Source organism: Centruroides sculpturatus, unplaced genomic scaffold (assembly GCF_000671375.1).
Source record: "Centruroides sculpturatus isolate CEXI.00-Female unplaced genomic scaffold, Cexi_2.0 scaffold513, whole genome shotgun sequence".
NCBI classification, from domain to species: Eukaryota; Metazoa; Arthropoda; class Arachnida; order Scorpiones; family Buthidae; genus Centruroides; species Centruroides sculpturatus.
In genome coordinates, this window is record NW_019384769.1 from 330,062 (window position 1) to 357,871 (window position 27,810).

General features: G+C 29.2%; 1 protein-coding gene across 2 annotated transcripts in view; it reads left to right on the plus strand.

Annotated features, from left to right (window-relative positions):
• Positions 1–347: 347 nt before the first annotated feature.
• The window catches only part of LOC111628947 (multidrug resistance-associated protein 4-like), a 206,376-nt gene continuing 178,913 nt past the window's right edge, over positions 348–27,810 (plus strand). For both annotated transcript variants that reach the window (XM_023372804.1, XM_023372805.1), the window contains exons 1-9: positions 348–435; positions 7,032–7,142; positions 15,649–15,867; positions 17,923–18,012; positions 18,843–19,006; positions 22,869–22,994; positions 23,271–23,520; positions 24,345–24,458; positions 27,667–27,753. In XM_023372804.1, coding sequence (XP_023228572.1) covers positions 7,095–7,142; positions 15,649–15,867; positions 17,923–18,012; positions 18,843–19,006; positions 22,869–22,994; positions 23,271–23,520; positions 24,345–24,458; positions 27,667–27,753 — 1,098 coding nt within the window. In that variant the 5' untranslated portion in view covers positions 348–435; positions 7,032–7,094. The remainder of the gene's footprint in view (positions 436–7,031; positions 7,143–15,648; positions 15,868–17,922; positions 18,013–18,842; positions 19,007–22,868; positions 22,995–23,270; positions 23,521–24,344; positions 24,459–27,666; positions 27,754–27,810) is intronic.

Consider the following 27,810-nt stretch of genomic DNA (forward strand, 5'->3'; position numbering starts at 1 on the left):
ACGGGGTGAGGCGACAGAGAAAAGTTCTCTCGTATCTCCAGGAGGGGTCAAATTTAATCAGGAACTTTTTGTTCGTTAGTATTTACGTTCAATTTTATAAAAACGTATTTCAACCCTCAAAATTCAGCTTATTTTCTATTTTGTAATTACAGTATAACACTTATTTTTAAAAGAAATATCACATTTGATTACGTTTCAAAAATTTTAATTTCATATAACGTCTAGACGTAATTTCAAGGTTTTCTGAACGTAAATAACATGCAAAACCTTTACACTTTAATATAAATATTATACGTCATCGAATAGATATATAGGTTTGACGAGTAATAAATACTACATATGAAAAGTGTATAGAAAAGTGTAGATGAGAATGGAAAGGAAAGAAAAAAGTAACCCATTCGATACTGTTGGTGTTTTCTCTCGTATATTTTTCTGGTATGTATTATTACTTTCTCTGATTAATAATTAAAATTTTGTAATTCAAATAACTATTAAGTTATTTACTCAGGAGTAATCTTCAAAAACAAAACCTCCTCATATTTTCATTCTGTTATTTTATGTTATAATCCATATATATATACAAATTTCATATTATTGTTGTATTTAATTTTTTGATTTTTACCAAATAAAAGCTAATTGAAGAAACATGCAGTATATATTGATAGGGATTTATAGATTCTTCAGATAAATCAAAGAGATTTAATTAAAATTATTTGGTTTATCAAACACGAGATGTACTCTGTGTTCGATTAGTGTTTAATTATTTATTTAACCTAATATATTATGCAAAATATAATAAAAAAACTTCATTTTATTAGTTATTAAAAGCTAATTTTTCAAGAAAGCAGTAAAGAATTTTATCGTTTACATTATTACAACTTAAACAATTTACAAACGTTTTACATTGCTAATAAGATCAAATTATTGCATAGGCCTAAATATAGAATTACACAGTGTTATACTTAATGAAAAGATACTTATTATTACATATAGGAAAAATTACTCAACAGATGAAGAAAATAAAATATTCTTTATATTTAATGCTAAAGTTTTCTCTGTAATGTACTGTACGTGTCGGATCTTTCCTTATAAAAAACCGTTTGTTGAAAGTACACGTTGCATAATTTAAAATCGTTCATAGCACGCCGCAATTAGTATGGAAGATATTTTACTATGAGAATATTTATAAGTTAGATATATTTATGCCTTATAAATCTTCAGTAGTAGTTTTATAATATCAATTAAATTACTTTTGGTCGATAGTAAATTAACGTTATATTTCTGACAGATTATTAAATTCATTTCATCAGTAATTTATTTATTTTCATTGTTTTCATAAACTTTTTAGTAGTTTTATTTTTACATTGTTTTCTTATATACATAGGCCTATATAAATATATATATAATTATGCATTTTTGATTCCCTTCCATTAATATAACCGTATGTTAATTTGCTTATTTCAATGTTTTCGTTATTTATTGCTAATGCACAGGAACTTTGTTAATACAGTTAACAACAGTAAAAAGGATAATTGATCCTTAAAGTAGCAGAAAGTAGTTTTACGCAAATTTATTTTGTAAACTTCAACATCGTGTTCAAGAGAGGTAATCAAGGGTATACATTTTGTCCCAGGTGGTCTTACTATCACCATTTTCTGTATCTGGGTACCAGAATGTCTTACCGACATCCATGCAACACCACCCTCTACTAGATCAGAAATTTATAGTGCCATGCGCTGAAAACCTTACAGGTTGTAATCGCATAGAACTATAAACATATAAACTGTATATAGCGCATAGCACTATAATACAGTTATAATGTATTACATGAACTGCTATGCACTCTATATAATACATTAAATCAGTAGCAGGACGTTGATGGACACCACTGCTGCAGAACCAAGTGCCTTTCCCGAGCAGAAAGTGAAACCATAAAAACCTGTAATAAAACTTATATTAACCTATATAAAATTAAAACGTGTATAAACTGTTTGCACTTAAATCCTATATGGTGTATATATATAATACTTATATTCAAGCTAAAACTATGCATATCTAAACCTGTATACCATAAACATTAGTGCACCCAGACCAACGCCATAAAATGTAAGTGAAACCATAAATTAATATATTTGTTTAAAAAAACAGGTTATATACTAACCCTTAAGACGTTTCACCACGTCGGTAATGATCTATGTCAGTGTGGTGCTGTCGACACCCTCCAATATTATGTTGGATTTTATACTTTGAAAATGTTGCATTTGGTACAGTCTGCACCAACTTAGTGCGCCTTAAGAAGGTATACAACAGTTTTCATAGAGTTTTACTATGATAACATATCGTAAATTAAAACACTTATAAATAAACTATATATATATAATACACAGGGTCCTGAAACTGGAGCGCAACTCTTTCTAATGCTCTGCTTTAACATACAGACGCTTTTATTACACCGTTCTGCGATATAAGTAACGCGTGGTATAATATTCATGTCAGTCCCGATAAACTGGTCTATAGTTAATTCAGCACCTTGCAATTTTCCCACACGTCTTATCGCTATTTCATATAGTCGTGTCAGTTTACCCTCTCTGCAGTCGTTAGATACCCTGTGCGCTCGTCTAAATAAAAGGGGAATTTTTCCACTATTCTGAGCAGTCAATAGAAATCCGACATTGCCGCATAGACGACAAGCAGTCCTCCATTATATGAAGATGACATAGAACGCCTTTCATCGAATATAGACCAGCCATAATAAGTCTCAACAATACTTTATACTAGGTTCATAAAAGTTATTAAATTTCACATTTTAGTCCCGATCTCTCTGACATAAAGAACATAAAGTCAACTGAAGACAAGAGAAAGTCTCACACTGTGAAGGTAGTATATGTTAGATTGATATAACACTCTATCACGCGTATAGATTAGGCTAAATATTTATAAGAACAGAAGGTGTATCTTGACACTTCCCACTCGTAAGAAAAGCCCTCCTAAAACCATCTTTAACTTACGCGAGTTCAACCGCGATTAACTAGTTTAATTGAGGTTTAACTCGCGTTTAACTCGGCTTAGTCTTGACAAAATTAGGATTTTTCTGAAACTTGATCTACATAAGCTCGAAAAAGCCATCCTTAGACAACGTGAGCGGACGTTAAAATTCAAAGTAACGACGTCCTGTGTTCTCACACAAAGCTTGGCTTTTTCTTATACTCTATCTCTAATTATTTTTTCATCTATTTTACCGTTCGTACATGTGCTTTAAGCAATTTATTTTCTGTGGCAATATCTTCTACTATCCTTTATAACCGTGCTCCTTCGTTCGTAACATATTTTACTGACCTTTAGCATCGTTTAAAGCATTTTATCTATTTCATTAGTAGCTTTACCGGAAAACACAATTTGAGGACTACATACAATTTATTTCATATTTTTCATGCTGCTACCTATAGAGTTTCTCGACTGCAAAGGTACGAAGATGTCGTCAACAATTATCGCTGTCAACAAGGGAGATGGAACATTGTTAAATATTATTGTTATTCAACGAAATGTTGCACGTTAACCAAAGATATTTTTAATCAAAAATGCGATTTTATTTGAATTATTCTGTCTTTATTAAGAATGTTTGGACTGTTCTTTATACTTAACTTGACTTTGCGCATCCAATATCCGATCAGACGACTCGTAATACACAGAGAAGATTCTCGTATTACACAAATCGAAAAATGGGTGTTTACAGAAAAATTACACAAATTGAAACGTCGAACGTTCACCTGAAAACAGAAGGAAAAAGAAATTTGAAACATTGTGATGAATGTTTACAGATTCATTCGTGTGCTTTATTAAATGAGCAGAAAATTTTATTTCACTTCCATTGAAGACGGAAATGGAATGATGTTACAAAAGGTGCAGTCGGTTTATGCACAAGATATTGCTTCGAGTGACATGTACTGGAGAAAAGGAAATGAACGAACGAGATGAACAATTAAACCAAAACTTTTCAAGAATGGCAGAATGCAAAAATCAATGAAAATTTAAAGAAAAATTGAATGTTACAAATTAAAGTGCCGCATTAAATTCATTTTCTTTTATATTTATAATTTTATGGAATTGTGACAATGACGAAGGGCCCCCCCTATTCTTTGGCATCACAGGACCAAAGGGTCGATATCGCGTCGGCGAAGATCGCGATAACAAATTTCCGTCAGCATTGACACAACTGTGTCTTTATGGGCAGACACAGAAACCGTTTCGTTCTCTCGTTTGAGCTGTCTCAGGTTAGATTCGGATGGGAGACGGAAGAACACCAGAAGAAATGTACTTCACAAGGTTATTCGTTTAACAAATATCCGTTTAAATATAAAGTCTGTTTACAGGATTACTTATCGTTAGACTTTCGAACAGCTCGAGAGAGAGTTTACATGAGGTACGCGTGGCAATACATACTTAGAGTCTGATTAGGTTCTCGTTGAATAATTTCCTGTGGAGGTTAACTTTAGGCGTTGACAAAAGTTCAGGTGTTAATCCAGATTTGGGTTAAGGATGGCAATGGAGGGATGCACATGAACACATATAAGAAGGTCCACAGCTGATGACGAAAAGAGCCCCGATCGTCATCGTTCCCTCCGTTTTATACGGGATCTTTGCTGGGTTTTCCCCATTACTTCACTCGCAGTTTTCGCATTAAGGATCCAATTAACAAGTTTCGCCCGTTAAGTCAAAGTGACACGTGTGATGTGTCACTCCCAACAAGGAACTAAGTCCGTGGAAAACAGTTTAATCGCCGATTTAATCAATCATTTTTTAAATGAGCTGGATTTGAACAACAATATATTATAATTTAAAATAAAGGTTTTCCGACAACAAATTTTTTTATTAAATTCGGCTCTCACAGAATGCTTTCCTAAACGAAAAAAACTGTAAAATTTTATTACTGAGAAGACGAAGGAAATTCCATTGACCTCTACATATGAACGTTGATAAAACATTAAAGAGTTACATTCAGTTAGTTAATAATTGAGAGAAACAGGTACCGTAATTTAATGTATAAATTATATTATATTTTATATTCGTGAAAATTTCACCGTCCGAGGAAACATTTTCATCAAAATTCGTTAGAATTTCTTTCTTATTCTATTATTGAAAATTTTATTGTTGTCGAGAGATTTTGTAACTAAAAGTTATTTGTGAAATAAATTTTCTGCTCATTAATTTAAAAGTTGCTTGTGTTATTTTATACGAGTTCATTTAATACTTGGTATAATGAAAACGAATATTTTTAAAAATATAAATAAATCATTTATTCTATTGCCTGACTGTAAAACTTTCTTTACTTCAAAGGTCGGTAGACTTTTGTTGCTAAAGCTGTTATCAGATAATACAATTATTACGCTGAGTTTTAATAAATGAAGTGAATAAAACAACTGTAATATACATGAATCTTGAATACATTATGAATAATAACTCTCAAATGTTTTCACTGTATTATATATTTAATCAGACAACAAGGCCTGCAAATGAATTGTACAACTTTCGTCTGATATAGGAAAGTTCCTTAATTTTTTCTAAACCGACCTGCTTTAAAAACTTTAAGTAATTATTTATGAATAATTCCTGACATAATTTCTTCGATAGTTTATTTATCTACGAGATATTTGATCCCTAGATATACCATTTATATTCTACTGCATGTGGATTAGATGATTGAAATGCACAGACTTTAAAAACATTTACAGTTATTAATGTTGGAAATTACTTGACCTGATTGAAAAGTGTTTTTTCAGCTTTTGGGTTTGAAGTTTGGAAGTTAAATGCCTGGTATTTTCTCTCACATTTTGGTAGAATCTTGTAGTATCAATTAGATTTTTGCATAACTTCATATTGTGTTTTAAAATAAATAAAACCGAAAAATAGAATTTATAAGTATAATTTTTGCGTTGTGTCTACAATCAATGAAAGATTGTGTTAACTTGTTCAAAGATCATTCAGTCGCATATAAATGTTTAATTCTTCCAATGGTGCATAATCTGTTAGTCTTTAAATTTGAATACAAAAATTCCTTAATTTAAATTTATAAACTGTGAATCACTGTCAAATTTTGATGCACATAACTTGTTTTAAATAAAGTAATTTATTTTTGAGTTAGAATTTTAAAAATATATATACTTGATGATCTTAGCAGTATTTTCACTTTCCCGGCTGTTATATATGAAAGAGAAAAAGTATGACCATCGGTCATAAAATAAGCTTCCAAGATTACTCGGTTTTTCTTTTACTCGTGATCTTAAAACGGCAAGACATACAAAAATTCGTCTTTTTATGTATGTACGGCGTTTATGTTTGCGTATGTGTAAGTATGTGTGTAGAAAGCACGATTTTTTCACCGTTTTAAAAGCTTAATAACGGCCGTGTCTTCTGTCAAAATTTTCTAATATTTTGAAGGATAGTTCACGTACAATGGGATTGATGCTATAAACTTTTAGTGGTTAAAACTCGAACGGGTGAAGAGATAAAGAGGTCGTGTCATATCTCGTTTAGGGTCTGACTTGATGACGATTTTACTGATTATTAGCATTCACAATTTCTTTTAAAAACCCGTCCCTATTTTCTAAATGAAGCTTCTTGCCGTTTAACAATAGTTTAAAAATATAAAAAGATATTTTAATAAAATATTATAATAGATGGTGCCACCAAATGTTCCCAGAAAAGATAAGCAACTCGTTGCTGAATTCTTTAGAATATTTATTATTGAACGTAAATGCATTTGTTTTTTTCAGAAACACTGAAAAAATTGAACAATTATACTAATTTTCACTAAAAAAATAGCAAAATATAAAATGTCATTATTTGGGAAAATAATTAACAAAGTAAACAATTTGATCGTAATCATTGTAATCAATTACGATAAATTATTTGTGTTGATAAATATCTTTCATTGCGTTGTACGGTAAGTTGAGTACCAACGTAGCAGTTTCAGAATTATTAGAACAAGAAAATTACGGTAAACAACATTAATAACTAAATTATTTCTTTTTCAGTTGGGTTTTCCCAATAATAAACGAGGGAAGAAAGCGAGTTTTAAAGGAAGAAGATTTATACAAATGTTCAAAATATCATACTTCGGAGTATCTTGGCGATCTGCTACAGAAGTAAGTTAGTTATTATTTAGTTGTGGACATCGATATTTCAGTTACTGCTACCTAATTCTTTCAGATCTAATTATTATTTGGTTAAGTCTAATCAAATTAAATAGAACAAGCGAAGGTTGTTTTATATATATATATTAGTCATTATTAGTTGTGTACTAAATATATGTAACATAGCACTTAACAATATAAAAAATTTATTGCAAAATTAAAATTTATAATATTTATTTGATTTACAGTAAAAAGTTTACTGGAATCTCAAGTACAGTATTATTTACATTTTCTATATTCCGTTCAAATTTTTTTTACTTGAAATTTTTTTTATAGGCGAAGTAATCTACAAAACACATTATTTTATTATTTTCATACTTATAAATAGGTGAATGATTAATTACATTTAGTGCTGTTAAATACATAAACTAGGTGAATTAGTCGATCTGTCCGGTAAAGTACTTTATAAGTTATAACGCTGCTACAATGTTAAATGCGTAAAGAGATTTTCAATAAAAAATTTTTTAAAAGGTATGAAAAAAATCCGTAATTTTCTAACTTTTCAATGTCAAGAACATATTCTGTAAAGTTTTGAGTTGAACACAGCACGCAGAGTTTCTGAATGAAAAAATGCTGACGTTTCACAGGTGCCACGTGGTTAAACTCGTAACTAAAATTCAAAAGGATATTGCCTAGAGGTAACACTTGTTGGAAATGTGGAACAGACTTGGCTTTTGTTCCCTGGAAAAAAATTTCATTTCTGCATAGATTCGTGTGTCGATACATAAAGCAGCTGTGTTAAAAACTTTGGATTGGATAGAAGTGTTTTGGGGAGCTTTGATAACAAAATTAATTTCAGATTTAGAATAAATTAAAATTACAAATAATTTTTAAAATTAAAATAAGATTTCAAATAAGAATTTGTCGAATGTAGTTATTTCAGATCAAAAAATTAATTTTTCGATCACAGATGTTAATTAAATTAATTTTATTTTCACAATAAGACAAAGTTTAATATACTTTTTCTAATTATTATAAAATTAATTTGCAATAAATGCAAATTAAAAATCTCTCAGATAAATTAAAATTATAAATATTATTCAGAAAACTTTTTAGTTTATTTCATTTTATTTCTCATAAAATATCTTGTAATAATAAGGTAAAGATTCTGTATTAATTATTTAATGTTATAATCTATATCTATATCTATATATATATTTAAAAATAGACGTGTGTGTCCCTATATTTCACTTTTTAGCCAAAACTACACATCGCACATAAATGATGTTTGTATGTGGTGGTAGCCCCAAGTCTCCATTCGTGCACTGTGGTGATTGCATCTCGATAGCTATAAGGTGCGGGAGATATGGGGGCTTAAAGTGGTTGACTTGGAAGATGTGTAACAATGGAAGTGTCAACAATAGAAGTGTTAACAGTGGAAGTGTTACAATGGAAGTGTTAAGAATGGAAATGTTAACAATGGAAGTGTTGAGTAAGAAAGGAAGTGTTAATATAAAGTGGCATGCAAGATTTACAGGCGGTTTTTTGCGTTTTTGCGGGAAATCAAACATATTTTTAGACTCATGTAAAAATTCTCTAATTAGTCTGGAAACGGGGGACCTAATTTTTGCATTTTGTGAAAACGGGTAAGATTGGCTATAATGTAATTATCTTAATCTTCACTATCGTTACTTTTTGCCCACAAATAAAAACCCAGCGAAGCGACTCCTTGCAGCTAGTATCGGATAAAATTAAAACACAATAATTGTATGAAATAATATAATACTAAAACGAATTTGTTTTTTTTTATTTTTACGTGAATAGATCGAATAAGTTTTATTTTATTTAAGCTTTTCCAGTTTTTTCATTTACCTTATCTAAAACGTGACATACTCCTGGTCTAACTTCTGATAGTTTATAAATTAAAATTAGAAATAATTTGGTCGATTAATAATTTTATCATCAATACTAGAATTAATTATTTTTTCGATGGATATTTATCTTAATATTCTGCTACATGACAATTTGAAATAATATAACACTGCAATTATTTTCAAAAAGTTTTTATTTTTACGTTACAGTTTATTCAAGTGTTTCCACTTTTTTCTACAGTTTATCTAAAGCAAGAAATTTTTGCACCTAATAATTTTAAATATATTTTTCAGGATATAAATTATTTTCAAATAAAAAATTTCTCGAGTAAATTAAGATTATAAATAATTTTAATATTTAAGAAACTTTTCAATTCATTTCTTAAAAAAAAAAAAGTTTCATATTTAGAAAACTTCTCAGTTTAATTCATTGCTTCATATAAAATTAATTCGCGATAATAATTTTTACAATTTGTACTAATATCCGATGTGGTTGAGAATTATTAAAATATGTTTGCAATTTCTTCTTTTTGCTTTAATATCCGAATAAATTAAAACACGACAATTTGAAATAATATTATAGCAATAGCACAAAGTAAAATAAAAAAATAATTTTATATAATAATTATTTAAATTACAGTATATTTGTTACTTATTTATTAAATACCTACCTATACAATGTATTAATTTTGAAAATATTTGTGTTTTGTTTAATTAAGAATTGTTCGTAAGATAGAATATCGCATAAACAAAACTGCTTTTTAAAATATTTGTTATTACTTATCCTGACTGACTGAATAAATGACTGATTCATCATCGACCAGAGGAAACCGCTGAACCTAAAGAAGTGAAATTTGGGACAATGTTAGGGTACGTCAGGAAAACTCGCACAAAGAAGGGATTTTTCGAAATTTCCCGGCGGTGGGAGAGGAAAAGAATTAAGGATTAACCGGAAGAACGGTTTCTACTGTACTATTTTAGATGCGATTTTTTGTTTTCAACTACGTTTAATCTTTATTGAGTACTTAGGTGTATTAAATTGATAACATTTCACACATTGTTATAAATATTTTTATCTATTTCGATTTTAAAAATGTTCTAACCGTTTTAAATTCGAATTTGTTATTGCATATTGATTCGATTATAGAACGATTGTAAACGTTTCAGAAAATTGATCAAATTGAAAATACAGTAGAGCGTCGATTTTCCGAATCAATTGGGGACTGGGGTTATCCGGATAACTGATATTTCGGAAAACTGATTTACGTACAAAAAAATAGTTTAACGTATCCAATGTCGAAATTTTTATCCGTTGCGTGTCGCTTCGCGTTGAATTTTCGTCGATGTTAAGCCTAACAAAGACTATTGTATTGTTAAAAATTTTTTTTTATTTTGTACAAAGAAAATAAATATATTGAAAAATATAAAAATAATAAAAAATTATACTTCAGAAGTTAATTTAGTATCAAAAACGTAAAATATTTCAGTAGCCCAAGACATTGCCAAAGATTGCAAATCCACAGCACTAGCGAAAATTTAAATTTGCCGACTGGAATTCTTCCGGATGATTGACTTTCGGAAAATCGACGCTCTACTGTAGTTCGTTTGATTCTCGGCAATTATCATCATTGTCAGCGGTAGGTGTTAAATAACAATTACTATGGTTGTTGATATAGTGAATATAAATACGGTTTGTTTGCAAAATTTTCGCGGCCAAAGCAGCAGGTAACAGCTAGTTGTCGAAAATTTAATCAATGTATTTTTTTGCTATAAAACTGATTCGCCGATAATTGATACTTTTTAACAGAATCTATACAAATTTTTATTATAACTTCTATAGAACTGTGTAATGTTTTTATAGCCAACTGTCGATAACTTAGAATGCTTCAAAATCTATTAACATCGCATTCTGTAATTTTATATAAATAACAGTTAGGATTAGTATTATTTCATATTTTATAAGAAAATAACGAAAAGATTTCATAGATAAATACTTTTTACTGATCATATAGAATGTTCAATGATATACCAAATTTTGTCTTGTCTTCCTATTTTTGATATTATATCACGATTATATTCAATTATTTCATCCACTTTATCAAATTGTTAATGTCCATTCTGTAATTTTATATACATAAACATAAAGATTGGTATTATTTTATATTTAATAGGAAAATAACTAAAAAATTTCATACATAAATACTTTTTACTGACTATATAGAATGTTCATTGATATACCAAATTTTGTCTTGTCTTCCTATTTTTGATATTATATCTCGACTACATTTAATTATTTCATCCATTTTATCAAATTGTTAATGTGAAACATATTTTTAAAATTAAAAAATTTGTTTTAATTTTCTGATCACAAATTTGAATTAAANGAAGTTAATTTAGTATCAAAAACGAAAAATATTTGAGTAGCCCAAAACATCGCCAAAGATTGCAGCGCCACAGCACTGGCAAAAATTTATATTTGCCGACTGGAATTATTTCGGATAACTGACTTTCGGATAATCGACGCTCTACTGTACTAGCTGTTACTCGCGGATTTGCCCGCGCGGATTTTGCAAGCAAACCCCGTTTATATTCAGTATTTCAACAACTATAGTAATTGTTATGTAACACCTACCGCTGAGAATGATGAGAATCGCCGAGAATCAAACGAACTGTTTTCAATTTGATCAATTTTCTGGAACGTTTACAATCGTTCTATAATCGAACCAATATGCAATAACAAATTCGAATTTAAAACGGTTGGAACATTTTTAAAATCGAAATAGATAAAAATATTTATAACAATGTCTGAAATGTTATCAATTTAATTCACCCAAGTACTCGATGAAGACTAAATTCTGTCTCTCTCTCTCCTGCCCGCGGGGGGAATTTCGAAAAATCGGTTCTTAGTGTGCATTCCCATGGCGTACCCTACTAAAACGCAGATAAAATCAAAACATCGCATCTAAAATAGTACAGTAGAAGCCGTTCTTTCAATTAAGCCTTAATCCTGTCCCTTTCTCCCCGCGGGGGAATTTCGAGAAATTTCTTCTTATTGTGCGTTTCCATGACGTACCCTAACTGTCTACCAAATTTCATTTCTTTACGTTAAGCGGTCTGATCTGGGCGATGATGAATCAATGAGTGAGTGAGTGAGTCATTTAGTCAGTCAGTCGGGACAAGCAATTTTATATATTTAGATAGATAAAGAGGAAATGTTTGTAAGTTTGGATGAAGGGGGTAATCTCCGAAACTACTCATCTTATTTCAAAAATTCTTTCACCAATACTTGTTTTTCAAAGTTGCTAATTTGAAATATCCTTTGTGCTTTGTTTTTGAGTCAAGAGATTGTATAAATACTACGTATAAGAGACTTGTTCGATACCTCGCCGAGAACTTTTTTTGCAAGAACCTCTTATACAAGAAAACCGTCTTCAGAAAGTAAGTATTTTTATTTAAAAGTTTGTCTTTGACAAAAAGTTTGACTTGAAATAACTAGATAAAAGTAAATCTTCGAAAGATTCACAAGTTTAACATAAAAATATATAAGAATCGATTTAAAGAGGTAGTAAAATTCGATGCAATGAACAATCATTTAGACAACTATGTGGATGTTTAAAATGTCTTTTAGAGGTTTAGTAAAGTTCATTGACTTATTATTTTAATAAATACATAACATGTTTCGTATAACTTTTTTTTTGAAAGTGTTTGTTATATTGAAAAATGATCTTAAAATATTACTGAATTAGTTTCATATGATATAGAATTCTGTTTTAATGAATTTTGAAAATAAGTATTTATTATTAGTATTATTTTAGTAGGATTTTAGTATTATTTTAACAGTGATTTCGAGGCATTTGCGGTTCACAATGAAAATATCTGTGTAAAACATTGTTCTGGGGGTTTAGGTTGGCAGCAGAACATTCTAAAGAGTTTGGTAAAACTAATTTTTATAATGAGTCTATTATTTTTAAAAAATTAACAGTTAGACATATAAAAATTCTATAGTTATTTTGTAGCGTTTATATCTATCATATGAAAAACAAAATATTAAGGAATTACAATCAGAGGTTCGTTTTCTTCGAGTCTAATATTCTTTAAACTCTTTCTTAATTATATTTAAATAAATACTCGTTAATATAAATTTAAATGTATAGAAATTAATTAAAATATATTTAAAACTAATCTAATTGTACATACTTTAATATATAACTAATACAGATAGTGTTACAATTTTATTATGTTTTTAGTTAACTTATTTAATTAAGTTGTTTTTAAAATAAATTACCTTACTGTTGTAAAATTTATTCTTAAAGTTTATTGATATCTCACCTCGATTTAAATTATTATATGAGTTCATAATTAAAAAAAACGAAAATGTATATAATCAGAGTTTCATTTTATAAATTTAATATCTTTAATTATAGTTTATTAGTTAAACCATATAGTAATTCAAAGATTAATGAGTTTGTTTGATCACACAGTTTAAATTTGATTTGAAGAAAGACACTTTTTTAATATTATTATTATTGCTACTGTACAATTTGAGTTAAATTCTTATACTTTATAATTTTTTACTTTCATTTCATTTTAGTAACTAAATTTTTTTAATTTTAAAAACATAAGTTTCATTTCAATTCAATTACAATATAAATTTTAAGAATTATATTTTTACAGATTTCACATTAACAATTTGATAAAATGGATGAAATAATTGAATATAATCGTGTTATAATATCAAAAATAGGAAGACAAGACGTTTGGTATATCAATAAACATTCAATATGGTTAGTAAAAAATATTTATCGATGAAATCTTTTCGTTATTTTCTTATTAAATATAAAATAATACTAATCCTAATTTTTATTTATATAAAATTACAGAATGCGATTCTAATAGATTTTGAAGCATTTCAAGTGAAAGAGCATGAAATTATTTACCGACAGTTGGCCATAAAAGCATTACACAGTATTATAGAAGTTGTAATAGACATTTATATAGATTCTGTTAAAAAGTATCAATTATAGGCGAAAGATCAATGGCAAGTCAATTTTACTAGCAAATAAATTCACGGATTAAATTTTTTAGATGAAAAACATCGGATATAACTGGTTGGAAATAAACATAGTAATCTACAAAAAGTTATTAAATCATTTCACAATGTATAACGAATTATTTTTATTTAAAGGTAAATAGATAGGAAAAAGAAATCTTTTTTAAAAAACTGTAACTACAGTTATTTACACATCAAACTTCTTCTGTGTCAAACATCAGATATTTAAAAAATTGTTATTGCCACAAATATTATAAAAAAAGCATTGTTCTCGTTGCAATATTAAATAAATAAATAACAAATATAATTTAAATAATTATTATATTGAACTATTTCCCCTATTCTACTTTGTCTTATTGTTAAAATATTATTTTAAGTTGTCGTGTTTTAATTTCCTCGGATATTAAAAAAAATTGTAAAAATTATTATTGCAGATTAATTTTATATGAAGCAATGAACTGAACTAAAAAGTTTTCTAAATACTAAAATTATCATTCCTCATCATTTGATCTGAAATTATTATATAAAATTAATTATGTAATGTGAAATAATTCTATTCAACAAATTTTTATTTGCATTTTTAATTTATTCGATAGAAAATTACTCAAAAAATTAATTTCGTGATTTGAAATAATTCTATTCAACAAATTTTTATCTGCATTTTTAATTTATTCGATAGTAAATTACTCAAAAAATTAATTTCGTGATCTGAAATAATTCTATTCAACAAATTTTTATTTGCATTTTTAATTTAATTGACATCTGAAATTAATTTTGTGAGTAGTGTTACTGAAACCACTACTACTTACGTGAATAACCTTTTACTGTATTTTCAGAAAAAAAATTATCATAATTGTGTTAAGAGCATAACATTGATTCATAGTTGTGCAAAAGTTCTAGAATAATCCGTTGATTGAAATATTGTATTTAATTTTTAGGTTCATTGCAATTTTATTTCAGAGAATGGAACCAGGAATTGCAGAAGAAGAATTCCAGCATACTGAAAGCTTTATTACGTTTTGTTGGTTGGAGATACTTAATAATTATTCTACTTGTACTCATTCAGGTATTACGACAACTGATTTAAACGATTGATCATAAAAAATATAAAACAATGGGATCGGTGAAAGTTCTAAAAAATATAATTTCTAAAAATAAAAGATTATCTTTAGATAAGATAAACGAGTAAAATAAACACTTTCTTAAACCGATTTCGAGTAATTTATATCAGCAGACAAATAATTAACAAACGTACTATACTTCAGCCAACATTATTTCTTTTATTATTTTCAGTAATTTTATATCAGCAGACAAATTATGAAAATAATGCATCGCACCGATGAGGCTGTAACGGCGAAATGCATTTCGGGAGTTTTTTGAGAAGTTTGAAAATAATAAATGAAGTATAGTATCTTTGTTAATTATTTGTCTGCTGATATAAATTACTCGAAATCGGTTTAAGAAAGAGTGTTTACTTTACTCGTTTATCTTATTTAAAGATAATCTTTTATTTTTAGAAATTATATTTTTTTGATTTAAACGACATAAAGAATGTTCTAAAATAATTCAAATAACTGATATTTATGTTCGTCCGCAGATGACAGCGTTAGCTGCAGGCCATGCATACTTCGTAGGATTAATAATAAATTATTTTGAAAACAGAGAGGAACGGAATCAATACAAGTTGTATGCTACATTTGCGGGATTTTTTATTCTACTTGCGATTTATTTCTGTATATATAATATTAGTGCGTTTATAACTGAATTATATGGAATGAAGTTAAAGATAGCTTTCTGCACTCTTATATATAGAAAGGTGAGTAGCAAATATAATGTGTTATAGGCATTAAATTTATATTTTTTTACGTGTTTGTTTTTTTTATTAAATTAATCTAATAAATTAAAGACAAATGCAAACTATTTGCAAAAGGAATTTTTCAGCAATCGATAGTTGTGTAATTTTGTTTTTTATAAAGTAATTTAAAATATATTGTAAAGAAATAAAATTGTAGTTTATATAAACCATATACAAGCCCTTATTTTGTCAAGAAATAGGTTTAGTAATCAATAAGGTTTTCTAGGTGTGGCTACACTAATTCTGTATTAGCAAATTACTTTTCGTCCATATACTACTATATTTCTATACGTGAGCTCCAAGGTTTGGCTCTATAGAAGACTTAGAGAAGTAATACAAATAATTACTTTATAATTAATAAAAGTAAGCAAAAATGTTCTAATAGAAGTAAAAACAATTATTACAATTTGTCATAATTGAATTTTGCCTTTTATGCAAAAACCTGTAATAAAATTATCTTACGCTTATCGGGTGTTAAATGGTTTTGAATAAGCTTATAGAATTGAATTGTAGTATTTAATTACATCTCTAATTTAAATATACATTTGGTTTTAGATAGAAACCCCGCGTTTTTTTATGCAGCGCTCCACAAGCGCTTTACAGCGAACACACTGAAGCTGGTTTCTAATTGGCCAACACTGCTAGTGACGTCATTTCGCTTCACTCTCGCTGCATAAAGAAACGCGGGGAAAGGCAAAAAAATATAAAAATAGTTGCGTCTGGAGACTTTTCGACCCGTTCGTATTCGAACGGGTCGAAAAGTCCCCAGAAATTAAAAATTTAATTATGAATATTTACAAAAAAGTTTCTAATTTTTCGGAGTTTATCTTTAATCCTTTTAATACACCACCGAAGTAACTGTATATTGGATTGGATGAACTTCCACAGAACACAGAATAAAAGATCGGCGTTTCGATCATTTTTAACTTTGTGTGTGTTTCGTTATAATTCATCACGTGTTCTGTGGAAGTTCATCCAAGCAAATACAGTTACTTCGGTGGTGTGTTAAAAGAATGAAAGATACACTCGAAAGATTAAAAAACTTATGTAAATAGTCATAATTCAATTTTTAATTGAAGATATCCCTGATTGTTCATGTTATCATGTATGCTGTTATCCCCAAAAATTATTCGGAAGTGGTCCATCTGGATATGTCGGGCTTCCGTCCCTCACTATCCAGCCACCCCATTGTGGGTCTGGCCAAACCCATAATGAGCTTGCTAAAAGGGACTTTCTTAGTGCCCACAGAGAGGAAAGAGTTAACTATACATATGTCTTGAAAATTCTTTATTAAACTTATATTTACAGCTACGCCTAGTTTATCTTGGTAATATGTACAGCATTTTATGTGACTTCTGTTCGATTAAGAAATTTTTTCAAATGAGTCACCTTCACAAAAATGAACAGTTGTAGTATGACACTTCTTAAAGCCGCATCGATTATCAAGACTCGGTCGAATGCTGCATTTCAATGTACTGATAACCTAATGACAATAAATATTTGAAATAATAAATACATTTTATACAATGTTAGAAAATGGATGTGATCGAAGTGAATGAATCGTAGTACTTATAAATTGCACAATTTGTTAAAATTAGTATTTATCTCACAGGATAATATCTTAAATGTATAACGAAATCATTCACATAGGATTCTCACTTTGTGGGATGCAGTTTGGTTAATAGACCCTGTTCAGCTGCTGACAACACTTCCAAAGTAATGGCCCTCGGTGAGGTCATGGAAATTTTTTATTTAATTACTAATTATTATTGAAAGAGTATACGGATTATCATATGCTGAGTATTGTTATTAGGCATATAAAATAAACTCGAAAGAGTTTAACTGCAGAATATCAAAGGAAGTTGATGATGATTTATAACTTAGACATGTCTATATTGTTAGAAAATTTAATCAATTAGTTTGTCTGAGAACTTTACGAAATATTATTCTCGTATTTTTTTAATGATGATATAATTTTCTAAAAATATTCATTCTATGTAAAACTTCCATTTGCAGGCAATTAAGTTAAGTCCTTCATCTATGGAAAGGTCGAATGTTGGACAAATGGTAAATCTTCTAGCAAACGACGTCGGAAAATTCCTAAATGTAAGTTAAAGACAATTTTCTAAACAACATGTTTGATTAATTAATGTATACCACGTGAACCCATATGTTTCGCCGATATATTATATAATTTCGACAAAAACATTTCAGACAAAATGTCGCTTTAATGTATCTTCAGTAATATCGATGACAAAAAATTTTGTCATCAATATTACTGAGAGAATCCCTGGTCTACAGACATACGCTATTATCTAAATGAAATTTATTGTCAAAACATTGCCTTTGTAACGGGGCAATTTTTCGCAATGACATCATTTCTGAAATTATATCTATTTGTAAAAGGTCCATTTGTATCCATTTGTAACTCTTAGCGAGTACATAAAAATGTGTGGGACAGTTCAGTATGTACTGTATGCCTGAAATATGAATGTCATGTATTGGAGAATATGGATTCTCTGCAATAACATATTCCTTTAAGTTTTACAAGGTTTTCAATCATATTTTGAATCTATATTGACATGCTGTCTGTAATCTTTACAGCGATAAAGCAGTGGAGATAATCGATTCAAAAATGCAATAAAATGCTAACATACAAAATATACCATCTGCCACATTGAGAACACATATAACTAAAGAATTTTTGGAAAATACACAAATACAGTAAAATGCCATTTTCAATAATCTTCGACACTCTGGTACTGCGACAATAAAGATCTTGTACTGTAAAAACAAAAGTAGTACATGCATGCTTAATAGGTTCATCATATAGGCTAATTTATGATTTCAAAAATAATTATATTAAAATTTATATTAATTTTAATCAAATAAATAGTTATTAGGTATAGCCTTTATAACATTTCTATTTCTTACAGAAAGTTATCTCCGTATCACTTTTATTTACATCGCCGTTTTTTATCATTACTTCGATAGTCATGTTGTGGAAATATTATGGATGGACTATTCTAATTGGATACTTAGTCATATTTCTCTATCTTCCTATACAAATTGCTTTGAGTAAACTATATTCAAAATTGAGGTAATTATTATTTTAAATTATATAATTGTACAGTATCTGTAAATAAAATAATGTAATAATTATTTACTTTATAACGTTTAAAAGAAATAGAATCGGTGTATCTAACATACTTAAAATGTTATGTACTTAATCGATATCTATGCTACATTAGCTCGTAGGCCTATTAGAAATGGTAAAATGGCCAACATGTTATCAAAATGATCGGGGATGCTAGGGTTCGAATCCGGTCGAATAATGCTACAGATAATGCTACAGAGTTTCACAGCAAACAATTTTTTATTTTATTTAATTGTTTTCTGTGCAACTCTGTAGCATTATCTGTAAAGCCAGTATAATAAATCCTGATATTAGAAGTTATGTACTTGTAGACAAAAATTTATATCTCAGTAAGTCAAGGACATTGAGGCATTTTAATTAAGTTAAATGTTATTCCCATAACACAGTTAAATGCAAAACTTACAGTTAAAGCAATAAACACGTATATCATCCCAGAACACACATACTCTTTTGGAGTCACATACATTGGACTCTCACAGATCTTGAGCAACTCCAAAGGAAAACAAGAACAACACTTACGAAGCAGAAACAACATCATCCTAAATCCTCCACAGAAAAATTAATTCTTGTACGTAAAAATTGCAGACGTGGCATGATTGACATAGTTAATCTTTACTACATACAAATGCAATCACTGCGAGAGTTTTTCTACAAAAGACAGGAAATATCACAGTTACATAAAGCAGTAACTCTAACAAACACAATAAAATTACCTACATTGTAAGTGATTTTATTGTGTAGGTCCTACATTATAGACATATCCATTCAAAACACTAGCAATATACAAAACACATTTACAGAAATAATTAGCAAATATACAGAAATTGCCCAGGAAACAGGCATCTGTGGAATATGGATATGGATAGAGTGCTTATTGTACCTGTTGTTTTTTTCCTCTATGAATGTGACACCACACACACACTTTGCAAAGCCTGGGAATATTACAATTGAATAGAACTAGAACACACTACAGAAGGCAATTATATTTAATACATGCCATGTTGTTAGAAAATTCTTGAATACAGATACTGACACACTTATTTAATTTTAGTTTTGTTTGGTTGCTATACCTTGTCTCTGATCCGGGACAGTACACAGCCACGTCTACCGAGCTAAACTCAACATAATAATAATAAGCGCAGATCCCAAACGGTTAGGAGTTAAAAGTTGAAATTTGATACACTGTTATTGTGCGTCACGAATGTACAGTACAATAACTACATTGAATTTACAATCTAGTAAAAGCAAAATATTTACCGCCCCAATTTTTTAATATTGCAACTATTTTGACTATTTTCATGTTAAAATAATATTTTTTTTAACTTAAAGTAACATATACAATGAAAACTGCTTAGGCGACCACGTGCATTCGACGGGCACCTGTCAAAACGAACAAAAATTTCTGGCACCGAATAGTTTATCCACAGAGTCTTTGTATAAGTTACCCGTATTAAACGACCACCTGTATAACACGACCGTAAGCATTGATTTTTGGTCCGAAACAACATACGACAACTGAAATAAGCAACCACTTCCGCGAATATATCTGGTCTAAACTATTGTTCAACAACATTTTCACCCTCCTAATACAGTATAATGAATTAGTCTAAACTCTCGTTCGAACCCACCTCGAGCACTTCTCCCACCCTGGAATTTAGGTGCAGGTGTTAATGAATTAGTATAGCAACAAAGGAAATTCATTTCAGTTTTTCGAAATTGTCCGAGAAACGAAAGAAATGCATAGTGCTGTCGTTAGAAGATCGTGTTAAAGTTATCACAACAGCAATTAGCGGCGAAGTTTAACTGTGAGAAAACGAAATTGATTTTACTGTAGACCTATAGTATTTTTCTTGGGAGTATAATATATTGTACACGATACAATTTATCGGCTGATCTCATCGTTTGATAAAATTTAATTTAATTTATTCATTTATTTTGAACCTCATATACAGTACTTGTGCGATAAATCGTTTCTGTATCAATGTACCTAATTTCCAGATATTTTTAGAAAAATAATATCCAAGTAATTTTTGCATGCAAAATATTTAAAAAATAATAAACACATTAATGCAAACGTCAGTTTTTCAGGCAACCGTCCTTTTTCGATTCCGCAATAAGAATCCTGGAATGTAATGAAATCGCATAATGAGAAAAAATAATATAATCATGATATTATTAATTAATAATTTTTCTTATTGTACTTAAGAAAATATTAAATATTAAAACATACAGTATTTTTAACGTTAAAATAAGATTAAACTAGCGAATAGCAGAACTAAAGTGATATAGAGATACCACGCGCTTGTATATCGATGACGCAATATACGTAATTGAGGAGCAAACGAAAACAACCCAGTCCAATTAATTAAGTCTGAAAAAAGTTTGCGTTATAATCGAGTAAATGCGACTATTGTATTAATCTTTAAAATATTGGTATTAAATCTGTCTTATAAAATCACGACGACTCCCGTAAATCGAGTTTTCCGATAAGAATAAAATACTGTACAATACCATTATAGCCCTATAATTGAAAAAATTAGCTTATTTTTGTACACATCGAGTTTTGCTCAGTAGAAATGGCTAAAAAGTGCGCAAAATACTTACGGAAATACAGTATTACAGCATCACCTGTATTAGACGACCACCTGTCTAAAAGACCACTTTTTGCTGGAACCGTGGGTGGTCGCCATAGACAGGTTTACTTTATATATTTAATTTTAAAAATTAATCGATTATATGTTCAATTATTGTAATATCTGTATTATCTTCGTTAACAAATCTTAATTATATACATCCCTTGCTGTTACTGTTTCATTTGTTTTCTCCCACATTATTCACTATCCTTCCTACAGCAAAACGAACTTCGTCGATTGATTCCGTCAATTAGCCGGATTTCACACGAAAGCTTGTTGATGACTGTAGAGCAAATGATGACTCATTGTTCAACAGAACATTCTCTAATCGTGTTTACTCGAAGTGACTGATTCCTGAAGCAACTGTAAACGGCTACTCTCTGCCTGAAAAACAATGAAACAGAAATATTTGGGCTTCGCGCATAAAAGTCATGTGCACGCAATGTCTCCTTACAGTAGTCACAGTTTTAAGTATTTCTGTAGATGCAACTAGACTTGCACGTAATAAAGTTTGTTGCCCTTCTGTTGTAATACTAGGTAACAACCATTGGAAGATGTTCTAACTCGATAGCGACTCAATCAGGCCTTCTGCTTACTGTTCCAATAACTTGGAATTGGGTGCACGAATAAATTACAGAATGACTGACTGAAAAATTGATAAGGTTTTTCAATAGCTTGATCAGATTCTAGCCTTTCCAAGGCTTGCCAATCATGTTTGACCATCACCGAAATGACGTCTTTGGGACATAGCGAAAAACTGGATATTTTGGAATTTTACTGTCATGTTCGTAATTAAATTATGAAAACACAGTATAAAACCTTTTTTACGTATAATTTGATTTGTATATTTCGACCAGAATCAATGTGTACTGTACTCATGCTTGGATATTTGCTTCTCACACTAAAATTATATAAAAAATTCATCCAATAAAACTTACACATTCGCTTTTTATCTGAAAAATTGCATATCGTGCTTGGTTTTCTCATAAGAATTTAGTATAAAAAGTTGTTGAAATAGCACAAACAAAACTTTTATAATGTTTAGTGCTAGAAAAATATAGGGCTTTGCTTAAATGTAACATTGACTTTAGATATAAAATGTACGTCCAGTATTCAATTTTATATCATTTCATAAGAGTATATATTTATATATATATATAATTCCATAATAGATTACAAGCAGCTGTATTGGGGGACAAAAGATTGAATCTGTTGAACGAAATGATTGCTGATATGAGGTTAATCAAGATGTACACCTGGGAATTGTCATACGCCGCATTAATAGAAAAAATCAGAGTGTAAGTACAATGAACTATATTAAAATCCGTATAAAACGGAACAGAAATAAAACGATTAATTGCCTAATGAGAAAAAACTTTTACAAAAGCGTGTTTCTGTTTTAAGAAATAATCTTTCTTCGGAGCATAAATATCCCAAACTAGAGAAAATATTTCACACAATCTGATTCCGGTTTATTCAGGTTTCATTGTAATTTAGACACGCTAACGTGTTGAGCTTTAAATAATTACATTTTAAGTTCTACACTTAATATTTTTAATTGTTTCTATTTGCAGGAAAGAAATGAAAAAAATTCGACAGTTTTTATATGCGAGCGGAATATCGTATATATTGGCGTATCCTATATCGAAATTATTCATTCTCCTCGCATATCTCGCATTCTTTTTAAATGGAGGACAGTTAAATGCCGAAATTATATTCGTCACAATGACTTTTTCAGTGTATGTCTTCAGCAATATTGTCAATCTGTTTTCTCAAGCAGTGGGTTTTGTTGCAGAAATTTTAGTTTCGTTAAAAAGGATACAGGTAAGGAACAATTTTAAAATTATTCTTTTCATATTTTATTACTGCAATACTAATTCAGAAACGATTGGAAGATATCAACATATAATTATTAATATTGTTGTATATAAAGATATCAAATATTAAAACTCCACCATAACGAAATTTGAGTAAATTGAAAACCCGTGTAGAGGAGAGAAGTTACGAAATAGACTATATTCTGTGTTAAATTTAACAACGAACTCGAAATCTTTTCAACACAAAACTATAAAAGTTTTTATGAATAAATCCTGGTATTAGTATTCCACTTGTATATGAAATTGTTTTTCTCTACCAACGTTACCATGTATCATGCAAATCTATTCTGTGAACAGGTTTGAATCATTTAAGATTAACGAATGTCACATGATCATGGACACAAGATGATAGATAATTTTTTTATCTCAATATTACCCAGAATGATAGGCTGATATTATCACTACTCTTCAGCAGTTCCAAGAGGGAAAAATTAGTTTGTTTGGTTCTTTGGCTTGTTTGCTGTTATAATAACCCATTTGTCTAATGTCCGAGAACTCGTAATATACAATTATTCAGCACAAGTTTTACCAACATCAGGCGATAGGTGCTATCTTGAAAAAGTTTGAAAATCAACATAACCATTTAATGTCACACTTAATCAATAAATTAAGTGTTTATCGATAGATCAGCTGTTTAAAAATTTTTCTGGAGTTTTTCAATTGCACGTAATTTATTTCGGATAAGTCGAAAACCGACTTAATCTCCTAGTTTATATTCAGCTTGTGTACAAACTTTAATTTAAAACTTTCATTTTTGATATTTTAATTTAGGATTTTCTCCTCCTTCAAGAAAGAGAGAGCGATGCAGTCAAAACTATAAGAGAAAGAGAAAATTCAACCGAATACGAGATACGAATGCATAGTGTCACAGCTGCGTGGAAAAACGTAAGACATGGTTTCAAATTTAATATAAGTTCTGCAATAAAAATAATGTTCTTTACGATTTGTTTAACTCGATAATTTTAAAATAGATTAATTAACAATAACAACAATTATCAATTAGAAAGTTAATATATGGTTTTTGTCCTTAATTAGTTATATTATGTTATATTAGTGTCTACTTCGGAAATTCTGGTGAATTGAGACTCCCATAGTACACAAGAATGTGCAAAGACGACATAAGCATAATATCAATTAAAAGGATTTTTACGTAGATTGTTGTGATCGTCACTGTCTTTTTTAAGTTTATATTTTAAATCTTCTGAAACCGTGTTGTCTTGTTTCTTTGAGTCACTAACACAAGCTGTGTTTCAATTTCAACACTTGGCGATATTCCATCTTTATTTAGTTGATACGGTTATAAGTACAATAACACGTTTTGCGCACTGCCCCTCCTCAGTCAACTAAATATCAAATTATTACACATAAATTCGTTTTTCTATTATAGCTTAGAAATTATTTTAATATTAAATCAATAATTCTTTTCGCGTGAGGTACCATAAACACTTTTTTAGCACAGAAAGCATATAGATTCATAGGACTGGCGTATTATTATATATCCGGTTTTGAACTTGAGCGGTTTTACAAATTTTATAAATTTGCGTTTTATTTTACATATTAGCCTATATAAATCCATAAGTTTTTCCACTTACTATTACATACCTTAAAATTCCGGATGTTCTTTTTAAATGATGTGTTTAAAATTTTTGTGTATAAGTAAAACAGATTTTACAAGCGGTAATTTTACTCGCTCCTAATTTACAGACAAATAATCAACTCGTAAATATGAATTATGTAACTATTATGTTAAATTTATGTACCGATACATAAATTTGTTAAAAGTACGTATCTGGGAATTAAGTTGTAAAAGTGATCCATTGTAAAATCTCTTGAAAATTTATTAACCAAAAAATTTTTTAATTTTTGTGCTGGAAATACTAAAACCCCTTTAAAAGAATTTTAACCTTAAACCATTGAAATATTTTTTAAAGAAATTAATTCCCAGATACGTACTTTTAACAAATTTATGTATCGGTACATAAATTTTACATAATTCTTACATAATTTATATTTACAAGTTTATTATTTGTCTGTAAATTAGGAGCGAGTAAAATTACCGCTTGTAAAATCTGTTTTACTTATACACAAATATTTTAAACACATCATTGTAAAAAGAACATCCGGAATTTTAAGATATGTAATAGTAAGTGGAAAAACTTATGGATTTATATAGGCAAATATGTAAAATAAAACGCAAATTTATAAATTTTTTAAACCGCTCAAGTTCAAAACCGGATATATAATAATACGCCAGTCCTATGAATTTACAGTAGAGCGTCGATTATCCGAAAGTTAATCATCAGAAACGTCAATCATGCGAAAGAATTCCAGTCGGCAAATTTTAATTTTTGTCAGTGCTGTGGCGCTGCAATCTTGGGCTATGTCTTGGGCTACTCAAATATTTTACGTTTTTGATACTAAATTAACTTTTGAAGTATAATTTTTTATTGTTTTTATATTTTTCAATATATTTATTTTGTTTGTACAAAATAAAAAAATAATTTTTAACGATACAATAGTCTTCGTTAGGCTTAACATCGACGAAAATTCAACGCGAAGCGACACGCAACGGAGAAAAATGTGAAAATGGGATAAATTAATATATTTTTTCGTGCATAATCGGTTATCCGAAACATCGATCTTCCGAACAACCCCAGTCCCCAATTGATTCGGATAATCCACGCTCTACTGTATATGCTTTCTGTGCTAAAAAAGTATTTATAGTACGTCACGCAAAAAGAATTATTGATTTAATATTAAAATAATTTCTATGCTAAGCTATAATAGAAAAACAAATTTATGTGTAATATTTTGATATTTAGTTGACTGAGGAGAGACAGTGCGCAAAACGTGTTATTGTACTTATAACCGTATCAAGTAAATAAAGATGGAATATCGCCAGGTGTTGAAATTCAAACACAGCTTGTGTAAATGAATCAAAAAATTATATATTTGTTAAAGTGATGGAATAATTAGCAACATCTGTTAAGATTCGATCCGAAACAATGGATATTTTGGATTACGAGTGGATAAGTGGATAACACCATAGATAGACCAATGGTAGTTGGTATAGGGTTCACACTCGACCGATGAGTTGAACGCGAGGAGTTTTTCTGGGTATTCATCACGAGTGTGATTTCTAAATTGGAAAAGCTTTTTCCATCGAAGATAATTCCAGAATGCGCTCTTCGCGGATCTCATTTGGAATTCTACAAACATTTCATCGTTTTCTAAATTCTGAGGCCCATTACATAAAAGACACAGGTGTGTTAAATTAAATAAAATGAGAATAAATTTAACGAACAATATTTTTGTTATGTCATTGCAGGTAAAAATAAAATAATTATTTTTTAGTTAGCATTAATCAGTGTGTTTATTAGTAAAATTTAGATACCGTTGCATTATGCATATTAAAAATTCACAATATTTTAAAACGTGAGTGGCTTACAAATGGCAAATCTTAATGTAAAAAAAATCTGGTCTCAAAAATGATTACTACATTTGTAATCAGATGTATTTATTAGAACTTGATGCCTGCTCAACATCTGACAGTTTTTGAGTTACTGTTGACACATTCAATGTTCTTCCACAGTTTTCTAGGAGTTTCTTTTCTGATATAAACCAAGTCAGGTGTAGAAATTGGTTGCCTTTCATTGTAAAAGCATAGAAGTGAAACATTGACCTTAGAAGTCTTCTCATCTTCGTGATAGATGCTTTCTATAAGACTTTTATGGCATTTTGAATGTACCCAATGAGCATTGTCCTTGCTCGCTCCTAATTTACAGACAAATAATCAACTCGTAAATATGAATTATGTAACTATTATGTAAAATTTATGTACAGGGTTTTATTACAGGCTTCTATTTATTTAGCTTTGTAGCTTTCTACCTTCGAAAAGGCTTCCACGAATTTCTTTTGTCTTGAAACTCAATGTACTTCTCATTTTATGTATAGAGAGTAAGTGTGTTCACTGTGATATTCTGGCTTGCCTGAGACATTATCTTAAATTAATTTATCGGTTATTATTAATATTTCTGATTTATAACTTTTAACGTTAGCTGTGCTTATTTTTAATAACTTTATTTTTTTTAAGGAATTTGAACCAACATTAAATGGGATATCACTAAACATGCAGCTGAGAGAATTATTAATTGTTATAGGTCCTGTTGGATCAGGGAAGGTAAATATCTTGTTTTAAATTTTAAATTAAAATTATCTATTTTATGATTTTAAGATT